Source organism: Lepus europaeus, chromosome 10 (assembly GCF_033115175.1).
Source record: "Lepus europaeus isolate LE1 chromosome 10, mLepTim1.pri, whole genome shotgun sequence".
NCBI classification, from domain to species: Eukaryota; Metazoa; Chordata; class Mammalia; order Lagomorpha; family Leporidae; genus Lepus; species Lepus europaeus.
This window is the reverse complement of record NC_084836.1, coordinates 92,190,776-92,210,754: the sequence shown is the minus strand read 5'-3', so window position 1 is coordinate 92,210,754 and position 19,979 is coordinate 92,190,776. Positions and strand designations below refer to the sequence as shown.

The 19,979-nt window shown below is 41.3% G+C and overlaps 1 protein-coding gene across 4 annotated transcripts in view; it reads left to right on the top strand.

Moving 5' to 3' along the window:
- Positions 1-19,979, top strand: part of PLCB1 (phospholipase C beta 1) — an 848,015-nt gene that overhangs the window by 710,566 nt on the left and 117,470 nt on the right. Inside the window, exon 32 of one of the 4 annotated variants that reach the window (XM_062203875.1) lies at positions 6,501-6,618. The exons of 2 other annotated variants lie outside the window; for them this stretch is intronic. In XM_062203875.1, coding sequence (XP_062059859.1) covers positions 6,501-6,599 — 99 coding nt within the window. In that variant the 3' untranslated portion in view covers positions 6,600-6,618. Of the gene's footprint in view, positions 1-4,025; positions 4,138-6,500; positions 6,619-19,979 lie in introns of those variants that run through there. One more of the 4 variants, XM_062203878.1, reaches the window with a different exon arrangement.

Here is a 19,979-nt window from a genome sequence, read left to right as displayed (position 1 = left end):
CCCTTCCCTCTCCTCCCCCTCCCTCTCTCTCTCACTCTCCCTTTCCCCACCCCACCCCACCCCCACCAGCCTTAGAACCTCTACCCTCCCTCTCCCCCTCCTCCTTGTCCCCTCCCTCTCTCCCCTCTCCCTTTCCCTCTCTCCCTCTCCCCCTCCCTCTCTCTCCCCTTTTCTCTCCCCCTCTCCCCTTCTTTCTCTCTCTAACTCCACTTTTCAAATAAATAAATCTTAAAAAAATAAAGTTCATGGAAATTGCGTATTATGAAAAAAACTATGCATGGATTTAAAAACATTTGTATCAAAATAAACCTATCTGCTTATTATTCCATTTGCCCACAGCATTTCAGAGGTCCTGTTGGACTTCTTATAGAAGCTAGACCACAGGTCAAGAACTAGATGCACGTAGACTATGGTTCATTGTTGTTTTGACTGACCTATACAGTAGCTTACTTTTAGTTAGTTTATAGAAGAAATTTCATTTTCATTTTTATCAATGGGAAGTATTGCCTTTTTGAACTATAAATATCATTACTCTTTATTTTCTTGCATATAAAACTTGCATATAAAACCTATTGAGTTTCCTTCTGGGTAATGCCATGATATGGGGATAGTTTTAATACTCAATTTGTTTTTGAAATTCATTGTAATCCTATAGACTTTTAGACCCATAAGACATTATAACTCTATAGTAGCAGACAATCAGTGTTCCTTTAGACTTTTCTGCATTGTCATAAACTTCTATGCTAAACATTCTTTCTTGTGCCATTTGAGGTTGTTGTTTTGTGTGTTCTCTAGAAGTTCTTTTTTTTTTTTTTTTTTTTGACAGGCAGAGTGGACAGTGAGAGAGAGAGAGACAGAGAGAAAGGTCTTCCTTTTCCGTTGGTTCACCCTCCAGTGGCCGCTGCAGCCGGTGCACTGCGGCCAGCACACCGCGCACCGCGCAGATCCGAAGCCAGGAACCAGGTGCTTCCTCCTGGTCTCCCATGTGGGTGCATGGCCCAAGGACTTGGGCCATCTTCCACTGCACTCCCAGGCCACAGCAGAGAGCTGGACTGGAAGAGGAGCAACCGGGACAGAATCCGGTGCCCCGATCGGGACTAGAACCAGGTGTGCTGGCGCCACAGGCAGAGGATTAGCCTAGTGAGCCGTGGCGCCAGCCCTCTAGAAGTTCTTTTGATGCAGTCTTCTGGAGGTCAACTTCTAGATTATGTGTGAGTGTGTGTATGTGTGTGTGCACGTGCACACACAAACTGGCTTTATTTGTTTAACGTGGATGGGAATCCACATTTTCTTCATTCTGGAATGATAGTTCCACTGGGAATAGACTTTTGTCAGCAGTTATTTACTTTAGCTCATTGACGATTAAGTTCCACAGTCTTCTAGTTTTGTTGTTGTGTTGAGAGTTTCACTGTTGGTTTTCCTGGGATTCTTTTGAAAATAATTATTTTCCTCCATTTGGACTGCATTTAGAATTTTTCCTTTATATTTTGTACAGTTTTTCTATAATGTATCTAAATGTGTGTTTGAGATGCCTGGATGGATAACTTTCATGCAGTTTGTAAAATCCCTCAACTCTTGGCAGGCATCGGGCACAGGGTTAAGATGCCACTCGAAAGACAGACAATCCACGTTAAGAGGCCTGTTTCAAGACCAGGCTCTTCTGTTTCCAATTCAGCTTCCTACTGATGTGATCCCTGGGGAGCAGAAGGTCATAACTCAAGTACTTGGTTCCCTTCCACTCACGTGGGGAACCTGCATTGAGGTCTGGGCTCCTGGTTACAGCCTGGCCTTGCCCTGGAATTTGCAAAGTCAACCAGTGCATGGAGTATCTGTTTCAGTTAGTTTATTTCTGTATGCCTTTCTTTTTTTTTCTTTTCTTTTTTTTTTTTTTTGACAGGCAGAGTTACAGTGAGAGAGAGAGAGAGAGAGAGAGAGAGAGACAGAGAGAAAGGTCTTCCTTCCGTTGGTTCACCCCCCAAATGGCTGTTACAGCCGGCACACTGCGCAGATCTGAAGCCAGGAGCCAGGCGCTTCTTCCTGGTCTCCCATGTGGGTGCAGGGCCCAGGCATTTGGGCTACCCTCCGCTGCCTTCCCAGGCCACAGCAGAGAGCTGGACTGGAAGAGGAGCAACCGGGACAGAACCAGCGCCCCAACCGGGACTAGAACCAGGTGTGCCGGTGCCGCAGGCAGAGGATTAGCCTAGTGAGCCACGGTGCCACCCTCTGCCTTTCAAATAAAATAAAAATAAATAAAATTTTCCAAAAAACCTCTCAGCACATATGACACATGAATTTTTCCTTTTCAGAATTATATTTGTTTATGATATAAATATATTTGCATAAAAATTAAATGAATTTTCTTTCTCCATTTTCTCTTTTAACTGTTCTCAGTATTTTCCATATGTTGTTCTTTCCCTGCTGCCCTGTGTACACCTTTTTATTTTCCAATGCATTAATTCATTGTTTCAACTGTGATTCTACCCATCCACTGGATTTTTAACTTCAGGTTTGCTTTATATTCAAATCCATAAACTGCGTGTCCCAGCTCATTGCAGAGAGTTGGTGTGAGACTCTGCCCTCTGGGAAGCCATGGATTCTGGAGTACAGGCTCCTTACCCTTCAAGGCTGTCAAAAGATGAAGTCAAAATTTCAGCCTTAGCAAAGGCCTTTAGGGAAAAATCAGCATCCTTGCCTAATACTTGTCTAGGTTCAGTATTCCTTTCAGTTTAGGTCTGGTCATTCTTTAACTTTTTTTGTGGATTTTAGGTCTTTTATAAGATTGTGTTTTATAATGAACTCAGGTTTTTTTTTTTTTTTATTTGTCTTTTGCGGGAAGGATGGCCCAAATAATTATTAGACATAGAAAGCCCTCACATAATTTCTAAAATTTTTGAATCTGTTAGCATCTGTATTGGTTGGAATTCAAATCAAGGAACTAAATCAATAAAAAACTGTGTATGCTATAGAGAATTGACCAATGTGACTGTGGGAGCTGGCTGTTTGCTGTCTCCTGAGACTATCATGCAATGTAATGCTGGACCATGGCAGGAAGGCAAGTCCAGAAGGGAAGATTATGAGCAGGCTTGGTGACTATGATACCTTGCAGAAGCCAAACCATTCTTCCATGGAGCTGAACACACATACACACACCTACCCCTCCACTTGGCCCAGGGGTCAGACAACTGAAGGAAGACTCAAGGGGAAAGGGAAGTGATTGTGGGCGCAACTACTGCTTTACAACAACCAAGTGAGTCAACAAATCGCCAACAATATGTGTGTGATACAGAATGGCTATGCCCCCATAGTCATCTCTCCCTCACTCTCGGGAGTCTCCCAGGTAGCACACCAGAACCAAAAACATACAGAAAGGGAAACTCTGGGAAACATAGTACAGCAGAGTCAAGTTGGATATTACAAACCCATCATGGTATTACATAAAAATCAGAGAATTTATTACTTGGAAAAACATTAAATTTCTCCTAAAAATAGATTATATGATTATAATATAAATAAGCAAACAAATCACAAGAGCTGAGAGAGGCTAGCCCTTAGGTCGGCATGATACTGCCAAGTCTACTTCATGGGTTTCTGTTGCTGATTGGTTCCATAAGGCAAAATAATTTGAGCTTTATTTAATTTTTAAGTTTTATTTATCTATTTGAGACACAACAGAAAGCAAGCTCCAATCCATGGGTTCATTCCCTAAATGCCTGTAGACCTGGAAGCCATGAACTTAATACAGGTCACCCATGTGGGTGGCAAAGCCCCAATTACTTGAGCCATGGCCACTTCCTCCCAGACTATGCCTTAGAAGGAAACTGGAGTCAAGACGTAGAGGCAAGGATCAAATCCTGGCACTCCATTTGAGACATGAGCATCCTAACAGCTAGGCAAAATGTCCAACCCTGAGTTTGAGATTTAAATAAACTTCCAACTTAGATGTATATGGTTGCCATTGATTCCTTTTTATTTTATTTGTCTAAACTTTCTTTCCCCTTCCTTTATCCATATTTGTCTTTCCTAAGGAAGAAACTCTGTAGGAGTATGGAGATCTATGCATTGAATAGAAGGCAGAGGAGCGGGAAAGAGGCTTTCCACCTACTAGAGCAGCTGGTTCAGGTGATGGTGGAGTGCAGAGATGAGCTTTAATCCCATTGGCTTGCATCTGACCACCTTGCTCTATCAACAAAAATTTCACACAACAATGGATAGAAAACCTTTTGGGTTTACTTCTACTTCCATGTGTCTGTCATTGGGCATGATTACTTGAATTTTCCTAATACTTGTTAGATGTGTTGTTTCCAAACTGTATCTGTAGTTTGTTTTAAGCCCTGCTTTGATAAAACTGCAATAAAATATGCAAACACAGTCTCCAAATACTTTTTAAAGCAAAGAATGTAAAAATGTAATTGACCTCCAGAAACCATGACCTTATTTTACTATGTCTGTAAGCATTTTAAAGGAAACGATGGCCAAAATCAACCCTAAGAAATATTATCTGCAGAAAATCTAAGGAGGAAATGAATTAGTTGCTTTGAAATATTTGCTGAAGCAGTGTGTGGAGACCAGAGCAAAGGTTATTACAAAAGGGCCAGCACATAACCACCACACTGGAAAACACTGAAGTTCCAGTTCGAAATAGGCAGGCAGTTTCTAAGAGCAGAAGTTATGTTCTCTAATTTCCATGCATTATGCCTTAGGCCAAATTAGTGTAATAAATCAACCACTCGAAATCCTCTTTATGCATTTTCTGTCAACAAAAATCAATTGATAGCAGTTCTGCATTTATTATAATCACTGTTGTGGAGAATCTTTTAATTTGATAAAGAAGTCTTTCAGTTTGTAATAAAAACCAAGGCTCAGATAGTTTTTTAATGTTTCTATGTAATAAACACATATACACATTCATATACATAAACACACACTACCTTATACAGTTGGAGGATGGCTTAGCAAGTTTAACCATTTTGGTATCACAATGGCTTTTGCCTTAGAAAGTTATACTTGTAAATAGAATCCATGTCAAAGAAAGTAGCCAACAGTATATACATGTTTTTGGTATATAGACTAAGAAATACATTTTCTTCTATCTCTGTTTGAAAAGGATCTATTTCCATTTTTCTTTGACGTGTACATATTATCCAAAAAAGTAGCTCCTAGGTTTTGGGAAGTATATAATGAGCTGTTAAAATTCTTAAATTTATTTTTGTCTATTAGGTATAATAAAAATCCTTAGGACTTGAAAAATATTGTAAAGCAATTAATTCATCTTTATAATTCTTAAAGTGCCAATTTCAAAGCAACCACCTTAGCTAAAGCCACCATCATCTCTTGCCTCAATTTCTAAAGAGCCTCCTAATGGGTCATCTTGCTGTCATGTGTATCCACTCACAATCTATTCTCAACATGACAGCTGAAGTCACATTTTTAGAACATAAATGAAATTCAGTTGCCTCTCTGTTCAAGGCCTTCAGTGACACCCATCTGCCTTGGAGTTAAAAACTTACAAGATCTGACATGAGCCGTCCCACTCTGCAGCATGCTGTCTTCCTTCACTCATTGACCTACTCTCTGCTCAAGCTATACTGGGCACCTTGCAGGCCCCAACAAGCCAGACCAACCCCACCTGGGGCTGTTGCATGCCCTCGTTCCTCAACTCCCAAGGGAGTGCTTGGGCACCTCTCTCCTGTCTTTCAAGTATTTACTCAAATCTCTCTTCTCAAAGAGTCTTTACATGATTTCTTTTTTTTAAATTTGCAACCTCTTTATACCACTCTCCCATCCCTGCCTCCTCCCTTCTTTATATTCTGCTCTACTTTCTGTGTTCATAGAATTCATCATCTTTTCTCATTAGGTCACATAGTTCTCTCCTGAGTGTGCCATTCAATGTTGCTCTTTCACCATTACCATGGAAGTTCCACAAGAGGAAGTGTATTATCTGTTCTCTTCATTGATGCTTGCTGCTGCTCTTGAGTTCAAGACACCCAAGGACAACACCTGTCTGGCACATAGGTGGTATTCACTAAATATTTATGAAATGAATTATTTGCATAGAGAGCTGACAAAATTAACTTTGCATTTTCATAAAGTAGATCTCTTTCTCTGGAGGAGAAAAGTAGATCCACGGAGCACAAATGCACTGGGCTGCACTGTTGAACGGAACAGCTATCAACACCATCTTTACTCAAGTTTCTTGATGGTAGTGGGTTATGCAGAGTTTCTCAGAAGTGATAGTTCTGATTATATTTCACATCAGATGCCCACAAAGGGTGAGGGAGAAGCAAAGGAGAACCCAATTGCCAGTTCCATTGTACTTGTGGTTGGGCTAAGTGCCATGCCACACTGAAGGTGTTGAAATCGATAAAGGCAGTGGAGGTTTTAAATCTGTATTCTAGAATGCATTTCAAATGACCTCCAATACAAATAATTCCAAACACCAACTGACTTAGAAATCTATTTCATTTCCTCAAAAATGACAGCCTCCCTTTTTCTCCACACAGGGGGACGGTTCCTCCTCATTCTTGTCGGAAACTTGCCATGAGGATCCCTCTGTTTCCCCCAACTTTACTCCCCCCAACCCTCAAGCTCTCAAGTGGTGACCACCGTCCCTCTGGCCAGGTAGGACTGGATGGGAGGGGCCGCATTTGAGAGAAGGATGATGTGTGGCCATCTGGTTTCCAGGCATCTTGGAATTTCTCCTTTGTGAAATTTCTCAACACCCCAATTCTCTGCACTCCATCTTTTTCCTGCTCAAGTCCTCAACCACTCCCATGCTCTCTCTTCCTTCTTTCCTGCCTTTCTTTGATATTTATGTTTTCCTCATTGTGCTTTCTCTTCCTGACACAAATTCTGTTCTTCTGTGTGACCTTTTCCTTCCTTCTGTTTTTCTATTTGCAAAACTGATTCCTTCTTTATTCTTGATCTTTTTTTTTTAAACTCACTCTTCTTCCCACTTCTGATAAATTTTTTCATTCTTACTTTTCACTGCACTATTTTCCTTCCCATTGTTCTAAGTGTCTTAAAAACCAGTGGGATCCAATGAGCTCTCAGGGAGTCTGCTCAATCCACTCTGCTTTACTTTACCTACCACATTCCTCCTTCTAAAAGTCCGGCAGAAGTCATTTTATTCCCAGCTAGTATTTTGAGTTAAGGGAACAGCTCAGTATTTCCTGATTCTGTAGAAACAAGAGCTCTTGGAACTATCTCACTCGTAGGAATGCTTGGGCAAGCAAACAACAACCTGGAAATTAGAGGACTTTAACTTGCCAAAGGTGATGCGTCATGGACACTATTATACTCTTACACTAATAAGAAAACAGGCTCAAGACATTTTAAGGATGTGAATTTTGAAGAGACAAGAGGCATTCTTGTAATAATAAAGTAAAAGTCTATGGCACAATGGGGGAAACTATGGTTGATATTTGCTTGTGTATTTCAAAATAGCTAGTGGAGACAATCTTGAAAATTAACCCCTCTGAAAGGAATAATAATTTTTGGAAGTGAAGGATGTTAGGAAAAGAATTTTTGGAAGTGAAGGATGTTAGGAAAAGAGGCACAGAATAGAGAAGAGGCAGTGTACAAATTTACAGTCAGACCGAATTTATTCAAAGAAAATAAATTTGCAGTTGTGGGTGACCAACTGCCAGCATGCACACTGATGGAACACGTGGGAGAAGGCCTGGGCCCCAGGGGCCAGGCCTTTTTATATTTTAGGAGGACTAGGGATGGGGGGGGTAGGTATAGCAGGCAGAAGGGAATTCCTGGAACTGGTCTTTCAAGTGATCAAGCAACTGGTCTTTCAGGTGGCCCTAGGGGTCCTTGGGAACCTGTGAAAGAGGGCAGTGGTGGGGTATGAAGGCAATAGGATGTGAGACCCAATTGAGATTCAAGGGCAAGGAATAAATTCCAATGTTTATCTATCTTTTGGGTTATGAGCAAGAATGGCTAAGGCTTATGTCTTTGTTCCATCAATGGATCTGCCAATTACACTGATTTGTTCACTATACAGCATGTAATATGTACAGTTCCGATTGTACAATTAAGATTTATTGGTTAAAAAATTTTAGAACAAAAAGTTTTTTAAAGGAATAAAACTTCTGATATGATAAAAATAGAATTTTACAGTGAAATCTGTAATGTTTTTGTCCTTCAACATTTGTCAATCTGTGAAGCAATACAGTTTAGAATCACATGGAAGAATTACTGAAAAAATTCACTGCTGATAAGAGGTATAAGTTCCTCCAGTGCTTCTACATAAACTGCCCTATTTCAGTGTTTTTTCAAAGCTTAATAAGAATATAAATTACTGCAGCATCAGTTAAGCTGTAGGTGCTTATCCAGGAAGTCTGGGTGCAGACTGATGGTCTGCATTTCTTGCTAGCACCCAGGAGATGCTGATGTTGCCACATTTCCATGGACCATACTTTGGCTGGCAAGTGTCTAGCACATTCCTACATCCTGGCTTAAGCCCCTGGAGGAATCTTTAAGCTGCCTTCATAGTGTTGTGTTGTATTTGAACATTTTTCTCTAATCACAAACATGACCTTTTTATTTATTTTTTTTATTTTCTGCAGACTATAACACTAGAGAGAGACAGCTTGCCATTTGATAGTAGACACACAGCCTATGGAACTGTGTGATTGTGTCCATGTTCTCTCAACAGTGATGATGGTGTTCTTGCGTGACCTTGTGTTAAGGTTCATGTTGCGAGGGGTGCAGAACAGACACATTATATCCATTTCCAATTTCTCTAGGAAGGTATCTGTGAGACCTTGAAAATGTCCTCTTCATCCGGATGTGAATGTTAGACCATCTTTAACATCATCGGTTAGGAGCATCCCTGGATTTTTGTTGCTCTTTTTACTGTCCTGGTTGTTTTAAGAGCGACTGTGAAACATTTTATACCACAAATAGAATATCAGATTTTTCTCAAGGGATGAAAATGACAATGAAGCCAAGAATATATGACTTAGGCTTTGTTTTTTTTTAAAAATTCAATAAAAATGAAAATATTACATATTTGTACTTCACTGTTTTAGGATTAGGAGAGCCAGTTCACAACTTGTATCTTCCTCAGCATGTCAGCTGAGCTTCCTGCTTAGGAAAAGGATTTATTTTAAAAAGATCTGGGAGGGGGCATTTTCCCAGTGGTTCAGAAGCCAGTTAGAATGCCTACATCCTATTGGAAGTACCTGGGTTCAATCCCTGTCTCAAGCTCCTGCTTCCAGCTGCCAGCTTCCTGCTAATGCAGACTCTGGTAGGTAGCAGGTGATGGCTCAAGTAGTTGGAGCCCTGCCACCCATGTGGGAGACCTGGGTTGAGTTCCAGCTCTGGGCCTCAGTGTGATTTGCAGTGCGTGGAAGTTATTTCTCCCTCTGTCCATCTCTATCTCAAATCAACTAATTTTAAAAAAGAGATAAATATTTACATAATACCCAGAGTTTCAAAAAAATGTTGGGGCAGATATTTGATGCAGCAGTTAAGACGCTGTTTGCGACACCTGTATTTCATATCAGAGTGTGTGGGTTCAAATCCGAGCTCTGCCCCTGATTCTGACTTCATGCTAGCTAATGCATACTCGGAGGTAGCAGTACTTGAGTACTTGGTTTCCTGCCACCCACATGAGATACCCAGACTGAGTTCCATCTCCTGGCTTTGATTGCCCAGCCCCAACTTTAGCAAGCATTTGAGGAGTGAATCTACACATGAGAGATCTCTGTCTCTGTAACTCCATGTCTCTGTCTCTCTGCCTTTCAAATAAATAAAAAGATCATTTTTAAAAATAAGCATAGATTTTAGCTCTCATTATATTAATGATACTGTTAGTTTGGTCCCTTTAGCTTCCCAAATATAACAGGTGATATAAAAATAAAACACTTTTGCATTTATGGAAAGTGCTAACATAGGAAAAGTTCTATTATATCATATTAAATATCAGAAAACAAAATGCTATTTTATATACCAGTATGTGGAAAGTAAAATTTTGTGCCAATATTTCCCCAACTATTTCCTACTTACTTTTTTTCAAAATATTTATATTCATCCATTATATTTGAAAACAAAATTTATGAATAAAAAGTAATAGTACATAGAGATCACACATTTTCAAGAAAAAAAAAAACTGTGATGGAAGAGTGATCCTAAGAGCACCCTACATATTAATTGTTTAAAGTTCACATTTTAAAATTTGTGAGTGCAAATCTTCATTGATGAAAAAATGTATCTGCTGTTATCAACTAGAGATTAATACAAAAGTTGATTAGGAGATACGGGTTCACGTACTTGACTCCTGCTACCCATGTGGAGATACAAATTGGTTCAAGGCTTTTGATTTGGCCCTAGCCAAGGGTCTTTGCAGGCATTTGGGGAGTAACCCAGTAGATAGATCTCTCTCTTTCTCTCTCTCTCTCTCTCTTTCTTCCTCCCCCTCTCCCTCCCTCCCTCCCCTTCTTTCCCTCTCTCTCTACTCCCTTCTCCTCTGTCTCTCTCTCTCTTTTTTTTTTTTTTTTTTTTTTTTTTTTTTTTCTGTAGTGCCTCTTTATTGCCCATAGCTGACCCGGCCCAGGGCTGTGGGGGAGGGGGAGTAAATAAGATCTACTGTGCCATCTGACAGGTGCTGCCAGGCTGGGGCTGGGCCTGGGCTCCGCTCCTGGAAAGGGGCGATGACCTCGTGTCCACAGCGAGCGTCTCTCTCCTGCTCTCAAGACCCCTTGAGCCTTTACTCCCTCCTTGTATCCAAAGGGGCAGAGCAGACGCCAGGAGAGCAGTCAGGGGAAAGGTGGGGGAGCTCCCAGTGCCCCCGGAACCGCAGGTGCTCACAGGATGGTGCAGGGCGGCCGGCTGTTGGTGATCTTTTCTAGGGGTTCTCCATTGCTGGCTCTCCGGATCGCCTCAATGAGATCTTTCTCATAAGGAAAGCCCCCATTCTCTAGCTTGGAGAACACCAGCTGTCCATTGATCTCGATCTCAAAATAAATACAACACAATTTTAAAAGATATGTTTACTTTGGTTCAAAAACTTTTGAAATCCATGGCTATGAAGTGTTGTCAAAAAAGTTCATGGGAAATGTTTTTGTTGGAAAACTATGCATTGATTTCAAAAACTTCTTGCACCAAAATAAATTTATCCCATAATTCCATTTTCCTATGAACTTCTTGAAGTACCTTCATGATATGAACCATAGAGGATCTATAGAATGACCAGTTTCTAAAAATACTGATTATATAGCATTAGAACATTATAAATCCCAGCCAAGTATTTGTTGAGTGCCTGCTTTATTCTAGGATATGTTCCTAAAGTTTGTAGAAACTGTATTTTTAATAGGAAGCTCAAAAAAAAAACCCAGAAAATATAGTTACTACAAACTTTAAAATAACAAAGGAAGGTTAAAACCATAGAAGGGCATTAAACACTTTTTCCTGACAAACATAATTTTTAAAATAGCAATTAGCGTTTACTGAGCACTTACTAAATTATGAAGCAGCTTCAAAGCACATTGCATATATCATCTTCCTATTCTTGCCATTGTACATTTGAGGAAACTAAGGTTCATACAAGAAGTGCCAAACCTTGAGCCACCATATGTATCGTGTCCTTTTGCTTTTAAAGGAAATTTCTAAAGCCATGATTTTATGAGCTATACGTCAGCATGTGTGACATCTTTTTCTCATGTTGACATGAATAGGTAAGCAACAGAGTTGCCCCCTCCATGCCTCAGTATTCTCAATCTGTAAAATGGAGAATCTACCAGTCTCTTTGTTAAATCATGCAGATCTCTTTGAGTGGATAGAAAAGAGACCCACTGGACACATAAACTAAAACACTGCTTCACGCGGTGCGCCGGCCGCAGCGCGCTGGCCACGGCGGCCATTAGAGGGTGAACCAACGGCAAAAGGAAGACCTTTCTCTCTGTCTGTCTCTCTCTCACTGTCCACTCAGCCTGTCAAAAAATAAAAATAAAAATAAAATTAAAACACTGCTTCATTGCCGTGGCATGCCTCAGTCTCTCCATGACCCCCCCCCCCCAAAAAAAGGAATACCTTCTAAGTATTTGAGTCCTAGTCTGATTACAACACAAAGGAGATTTAAACAGCACAGGCAGGATATTCAAATGTACAGTATCACTAGTTTTTAACAAATATCTCTGAGAAGCACCTCTCCAGTACTAAATTTTAAAGACTTCTAGCCGTGTGGAAGCAGAACTCACCATCGGGAACCCACAATTAACCACAGCTGCTATCACTAAGAGTGAGACAGCTATCTTCTGTATATAATGTTGGGTGGGGAAGCAGTGCCAGGCAGAGGAGGGGAGAGTCTGTGTGGTTTGCACAGGTGGACTAAGAGGATTTTGACAGAATCTTCCCTGCCGCAGCTGCTGGAGGCTCACAGTTCCCCTTCCTAAAGAAGGCTGCACCCACCTTCACATCCTCCAACCTCGGCTTTGCTCCCTCTCTCCTTTCTCCTCCAATCAGGTGCCATTTAGTTTCCTATGTCACTGATGAGTTCAAGCAGAGACTCAATGGGTTTGCTCCCCTTAGATCCTCTTACCCTGTCTTCTCTCCCTGTCTTCCTCCAGCCCTAGAGCAGCTTCCTTGTTAACTTAACCTACTCCTGAATTACACAAGAAAGTGGGTATGGTACTCTGGGCTTTGGAACTGGCCTATTTTTAATGGTTAAGTAAATTGCATTTGGATGTCATGTATTCCTTCTAATAACATTAATTAGACCCTAGTGTTTACCGCTGAGGATACTAGGAAATCAAAAGGCGCATCTTGGAAGACAAACATCTCCTTTCAGATTGTATTTAAATCTCAGTCCTAACCCAGGAATGGGCTTTTCTGGAGCAGGTGACCTATTGGTTTCCATTTCTCTATACTTACAGTCAGAGGAACATTTAGGAATAGATTTTGAGAAGACTTAAGAAAGTTGCCTGAGAGTAAGAATATCGAAATAGATTCCCAAAGGTTGTTTTGTGTATCTTTGAAGTTCTCTGAACGTGGAGACCTTGAAGAGGTTGTGTACCAGCAGTGGGCTGTGCATGACTGAGTGACCTTTTCTGATCATCTCCTTTGAGTCGTGAAGGATATGATTAATTAAAGTCAGAAGTTTGCCACTGAAATAATAGGTATGAGATCCAGAAAATTCAAGGTGTTGGAGGGCTCATTAAGTAGGGTTGCATAAATATGCTGAAAGGTAGGGTCCATAGGGTCACTTACAGAACAATGGAGCAGAGATGGTCTAGAAAAAATAAATTAGAATCAATATTGTGTGCTGGTGAATTAACAACTGTAGACAGATATATTACGAACTAAAAGATGAATTCCATAATTATATCTTTGTGATGCATATTGATTTTCTTTATGAAAATTGCTCAGTTTAAGTTTTTTTTTTTTTACTTGCAAATACTAAAATATGTATATGTCTTTCTGTGGCTTCTGGGAATCATGGCTTCTTTAAGTAGTGGTGAATACAATTAGGTTAAAAGTGATAATTCAACTTAATTACATAATGACTACCACACAGCAGGCACTGAGGGGAGTGCTGGGAAAATACAAGGATGCACAGACACCCTTCCTCAAGTTAGTAACCATCCATTTCATTGACATCCAATAGAACTTTCTTCAGTGACAGAAATTTTCCAATGTGTCCAGTGTGGTAGCCACTACCACAGGTGTCTGAACCATTTCAAATGTGACCAAAGCAACTGAGGGATTGACTTTTAATTTTATTTTAGACTTTTAAATTTAGGAATATTCAGCTCCATGCTTCATCCTAATTTCTGATGCGTAAGCCACCATTCTGTAGATTTTCTTTGGAACAAAACACTAGGCTCTTCATTAAATAGAGCTGTTTACAGGGGGAGGAATGGCAGACACATACTTGGGGAAACCTGGGAAGGCTTCATAGAGGTGGCAGCCCTTAAGATGGGACATATAGGATTGAGTGGAAGTTTATCAGGCAGAGGAGCAGACACACGATGAAAAGGACTGAGATGGATTTATCGGGTTACTATTGTGGAGCTGTGTATAATCCCATTGTTGACATGTTGTATCAGTCTGTTCAGGCTTCCATATTAAAATATGAGAGGATGAGTGGCTTATAGAATATAGATTTATTTTCATCTTGAAATCCAAGATCAAGGTGCCTGCAGGTTTGGTTTCTAGAAGGCCCTTCTCTGCAGCTTGCAGATAATTCCTTGGCCATTCCCTGGGGGTAGCCTTTCTTCTGCACACAGAGAGTGTGAGTGAGAAGAGTGGGAGAGATATAGAGGCAGAAACAAGTGGGTGGGGGTGAGAGAGCTCTCTTTCCCTTTCTTTGAGCACTCCAGTGCTATGAATCAAGGACTTACCCTTATGACCTCATTTAACCTTAACTACCTCTCTAAAGCCCTAAAAACCCTGCTCCAAATACAGTCACATTTGGGAGTTAGGGCTTCAACACATGGATCTGAGGGGACAAAATTCAGTGTGTAACGTACATTACTCAGGAGGCAAATATCTTTCCTTTGTTTTTTTCTAAGAAAAGCTCATATAATTATATAGAAAATGATCATCTATTTATCTAACATGTGACAATCTTAACCATTGTGATTGATGTATGTATTAACAGACAACATAGGGTTCTAGAATATTAACAAATGTAAAAAAAAAAATCTAATCCTAAGGTGTCCACCTCACAGAACTGAAATGTCATTAAATATTGCTTAAGCAAATATTAATTTTCCTTTGTTCTATGAGAACAAACCAGTGGTGAGCTGGAGCTGGTTATATTAGCTCAGAGGAGCTCATTTTAAAATGTTTCAGGGATTTTGTGTGCTGGATGCAAAGCACAGCCATTATTAAAATTAAATCATGTGAACTTAAATTATATTAAAAGTGAAGGTAACAAATATCCAAATATCATCTCTTATTCATTATTGAATACTTTTCACTATTTCTGTGCTCTCAGGGTACTTTTCCATTGATGGCCTCTGGGTGGTGGCCACAAAGTCTGCTACTGCCCACCTCCCCCCCGCTGCTTCTTCAAGCTCATCACTTTGGTAGTTGAAACTGGCCATGGTACAAGTATTCAAAACATAAAAATCAACAAGTTCTACAAATTGGGCCTTTTTTTTTCCAGGGCAGCCACGTATGAAACATTTACTAGCATAATATTAGCACATTCTGTTTTCTAGCAGAGTTTGCCGAGGACTTAACACAGCGTTCCTGTTGTAGCTTACAATAGTTGAAAACATCATTATCCATCACCTTGGTCTGTTTTCTGTTGCTAATAACACAATGCCACCGATTGGGCAAATTATAAAAAAAGACGTTTATTTGGACTCAGAGTTCTGGTCCAAAGTAAGGGGACAGCATGAGTTGATGGCCTGATTGCTCGAAGAGTCCCCGTGTGATACAGAACATCACAGGTCAGCCAGCACCACAGCTCAATAGGCTAATCCTCCACCTGTGGCACCGGCACACCGGGTTCTAGTCCCGGTTGGGGCGCCGGATTCTGTCCCAGTTGCCCCTCTTCCAGTCCAGTTCTCTGCTGTGGCCCGGGAGTGCAGTGGAGGATGGCCCAAGTCCTTGGGTCCTGCACCCGCAGGGGAGACCAGGAGGAGCACCTGGCTCCTGGCTTCATATCAGCACGGTGCGCCGGCCGCAGCATGCCGGCCTCAGTGGCCATTGGGGGGTGAACCAACGGCAAAGAAAGACCTCTCTCTCTGTCTCTCTCTCACTGTCCACTCTGCCTGTCAAAAAAAAAAAAAAAGAAAGAAAGAAAAAAAAGAACATCACAGGTCAAGAGACAGGGAGCTCTCCAGAGACCTTGTCAGACTGGCTTTCCTAGAAGACCCACTGTTGAGATAACCCATTAATTCATTAACCATATGAATGCTTTGATCCATTCATGGAAACCACCTCCTAAAAGTCCCATCTAGTCCTACCTCTTAATATCCCAGAATGGGGATGAAATTTCAGCAGGGGAGAAACCATATTCAAACATAGTACCCAACCCTTGAAGACAAAGCAAATTCTGCTGGAATATATTCTCTGTTTTTAAAATCTTTTCTGTTTCCTACACCAGAGAGAGGCTTATTTCCTCATAGCTCTACAAACTAGCATACCCTCAGTGTAAGATATTTGGGGGTCAACAGAAAAGTCCCCAAATATAAATCCAGCATTGATGATATTTTTTAACTCAGCAATATTGTCTACCTGAAAATGGCCTTGACTGTACCCTGATAGCCCGCTCAAAGCTAATATATTCTCACAGCTGATACTCAGCTAACACTCGCCTCCTCCACGTTTTCCCTGTGACAGATTTACATAGCAATAAGGGAAATAGAATAAATTCTGGAGTGAGTAGCAATTTTCATATTAAATTTTCTTTCCTGTAGGAAACAATTCTCTCCAATGTTGCCCTTTATGCCATCTCCAAACAAGTAAAGAGGTACTTGGATTTTGAAAATAAAATGCCATTTGGTGGAATCTCATTCAACCTTTCCTTAAAGCCACAATTAATTCATACCTGTGGCTCTAAAATTTGAGGCCCAGAAAATTAAAGTGACTTGTCCAAGTTTACACAGAGGATAAATGGCAGCACTCAATTACCTGTCCTGGTATTTGAATTCAAAATTACACCACGGTATGGATGTGGGTGTGTTTCTAAATCTTGTTAATTTATGGTTTCTTTTTATCATCATAACTGTTTATGAATCCGTTATGAGGTGATGACAGAAGAAGGGATTCCTGCAGGAAAGGTTAAGTGATTTCAAAGTTTCAACTTCTCTGCATGTGTAACTTACTTGCATAAAAAGTTGAGAATGGCCGGCGCCGTGGCTCAACAGGCTAATCCTCCGCCTGGCGGCGCCAGCACACCGGGTTCTAGTCCCGGTCGGGGCACCGATCCTGTCCCGGTTGCCCCTCTTCCAGGCCAGCTCTCTGCTGTGGCCAGGGAGTGCAGTGGAGGATGGCCCAAGTGCTTGGGCCCTGCACCCCATGGGAGACCAGGAGAAACACCTGGCTCCTGCCATCGGATCAGCGCGGTGCGCCGGCCGCAGCGCGCCTACCGCGGCGGCCATTGGAGGGTGAACCAACGGCAAAAGGAAGACCTTTCTCTCTGTCTCTCTCTCACTGTCCACTCTGCCTGTCAAAAAAAAAAAAAAAAAAAAAAAGTTGAGAATGATGAATGTAAATGGAATCTAAGCACAGGGACAGATAAAATCTTTGACATAGCTAGAGAAAGAGAAGGATTCCCATGCTGTAGTTCTGGATAACTATTTATTGAAGAAGGTCTGGCAGAGGAGAAAATGCACGTGAGAGATGGTAAGGGTACAACCTGTGGGGTATGAGGAAAAGCCAAGGCATCAAGGAAGCCAAAAGGAAACAGTGCATTAATATGAAGGGAATGATCTAGCATCTAAAGCCACTGGCTCAGCTGTTTTCTGTTCCTATAATAAAAAGCCTGAGATTGGGTACTTTATAAATTATAGAAAGGTTTATTTAACACATGGCTCTGGAGGTTAGGAGATCCACGAGCATGGTGCCAGCATTTTCTGAGCACCTGCTAAGAGCTTTCTTGCTGCAACATAACATAGCAGAGGGCATGATGGGGTGAGATGAGCAAGGGTGCCAGAGAGAGCTAGCTTTTGTAACAAAGCCTCTCCAGTGATGACCCCTCAACCTATTCATGGATTAATCTATTCATGAGGGTAGAACCTCATGATTCTACCACCTCCCAAAGGTCCCACCTCTCAACACTACTGCGTTAGAGACCAAGTCTCTCTAATACGTGAAATTTAGGGAACAGCATTTAAGCCACCCCTACTGCTGAGTGGCATAGGAGAATGTTCTTTAGTTCTAGAGACCAAGAGCCCAGCAATGGCCTCAGTATTAGGGAGGGATCAGCAGAAACATGGATCTGAGAGCCAGATAAGAGTGGATGAACAGGATGCAAGGAATGGGACGCAATTTGTGCGATGCTCTTTGGGAAGTTTAGTTTTGAAGGGAAGCTGAAATTTGGAATAGTGATGCCGAAAATGTAGGGGATGGGAAGGAAAATCCAGTTGACAAAGATTGACTACTTCTAATTTTTGGTTCAGTCTAGTTCATCATAAGATCCTAAATAATAGGCTTGCTGGGGAATGATATGGAACAAAGATATAGAACTTGCCTTAATGATGCCAGGGTTGCATTACCCTCTGATGAATGCATGTGTAACGGAAGAACAAATAATGAGTGTGCAGCATACATAATCAAAAACATTAAGAGTAAAGTGTTCCTATAGATTCTGTTTCAATGTTAGGCTGTTTGCTTTGGCTATTTGGTGCATGGATGATAATACATAACTTACATCATGATCTTCAGAGCTGATAGGGTGAGCCACAGGCCTGCATGCCTGTAAAACTGAAGCATCTACTGAGAGGATTCCATATCTACCTTCCTGTAATTAGAATTCACTGTGCCTTGTGAAGCACAAAAAATACTTTTCACACAGTAAATATATTTTCTTTATCTTCTAAGCCCATTTTACTGTAGGATTTTTATTCTCAAAGGTGAGTCACATCTCCAGGAATGGAAAGGGTGAGGCTCCCTAAAAGAGATCATCACCAGGACAGAAATCCTAAAAAACAGGGATTCCAAGAAAAGAAGGCAATTCTCCAAATGCCTTTAGCATCTTCTAACACAGAAGCCTGCCCTGGGGGTGGGGTTGGGGGCATAGTTTAGAGCCTTAATATTTACCCAGAGCTGATAAGACTCAGCATAAGGGGCCCAGGGTCAGTATTATGGGTAAAGCCACTGCCTACAATGCCAGCATCCCATATGGGTACCGGTTTGAATCCCTGATGCTCCACTGTTAATGCTTCTGGGAACGCAACAGAAGATGGGAGACACAGAAGCAGCTCCTTACTCCTGGCTTCAGTCTGGCCCAGCCCTGGCTGTTGTGGCCAGGCAGAGTGAACCGGAGGATGGAAGATTCTCATTCTCTCATTCTCTATATCTCTCTTTCTCTTTCTCTTTCTCTTTCTCTTTCTCTTTCTCTTTCTCTTTCTCTCATTCTCCCTGTGCCTGTGCCTGTGTGTCTTCCTCCTCCCCTCACCCCATAACCTGCTTTTCAAATAAATAAATCTTTTTTTTCATTTATTAAACTTTTATTTAATGAATATAAATTTCCAAAGTACAGCTTATGGGTTACAATGGCTTCCCCCCTCCCATAACTTCCCTCCCACCCGCAACCCTCAAATAAATAAATCTTTAAAAAAAAAAAAGACCAGGAAAGCCTGCCCCTTCCAACCATAGAATTGTTAGAAAAAGATCGGGAGAGAGAAGATACAGTAGGAGTAAGACCTTGAATTATCTCTGTGACTTCTACTCTCCGGACCCATTTCTGGAAGACTCATGGCTCCCCATCACTTTGTGTCTTAGAAGATTCAGGAGAGTTCCCCCAGTGGTGGGAAATGGTGGCGCTGAGAGGGCTGGGAAAATCCTAGGAACAAGACAATGAGACTTCCTCTGGAAATGAGCAAGACTGAGGTCAGTTGGCCCCGACCATGGTCTTCAAGGCATGAGTGGATTCTACAGTCTCTGTCAGAGCATCAGTCACCCCAAATGGCCGTCAGTTATTAATAACTGCAGAAATCTAGACCAGTTCTTTCTCAGTAGACTTGTGAGGATACAGAGGGAAGCCCTTCTGCCCTTTGGGAGGCACACTGAGTTCTGTAATAGATTTGACCACCATGAGGGGAGCTGTCAACTTTGATAGATTTCCCTTTCCCCAAGGAGACTGATTTGTGCAAGATTCTTTAGAACCAATTTTAAGGGGGCAGGGGTGGCTGTGGATTTGTAAAGCAATTGTAAGGAAATTGTCTATTTCCTTGAACAGTTAGAAAGGCTAGGATAGCTTCCAATTTTGTCATTGTAAGTGTGGCTTCTAAGCCTTCTGGGAGAGTGCTTTGGGAAGTGTTTCTGACTTAAATTACAGCCATTTCATGGGCAGG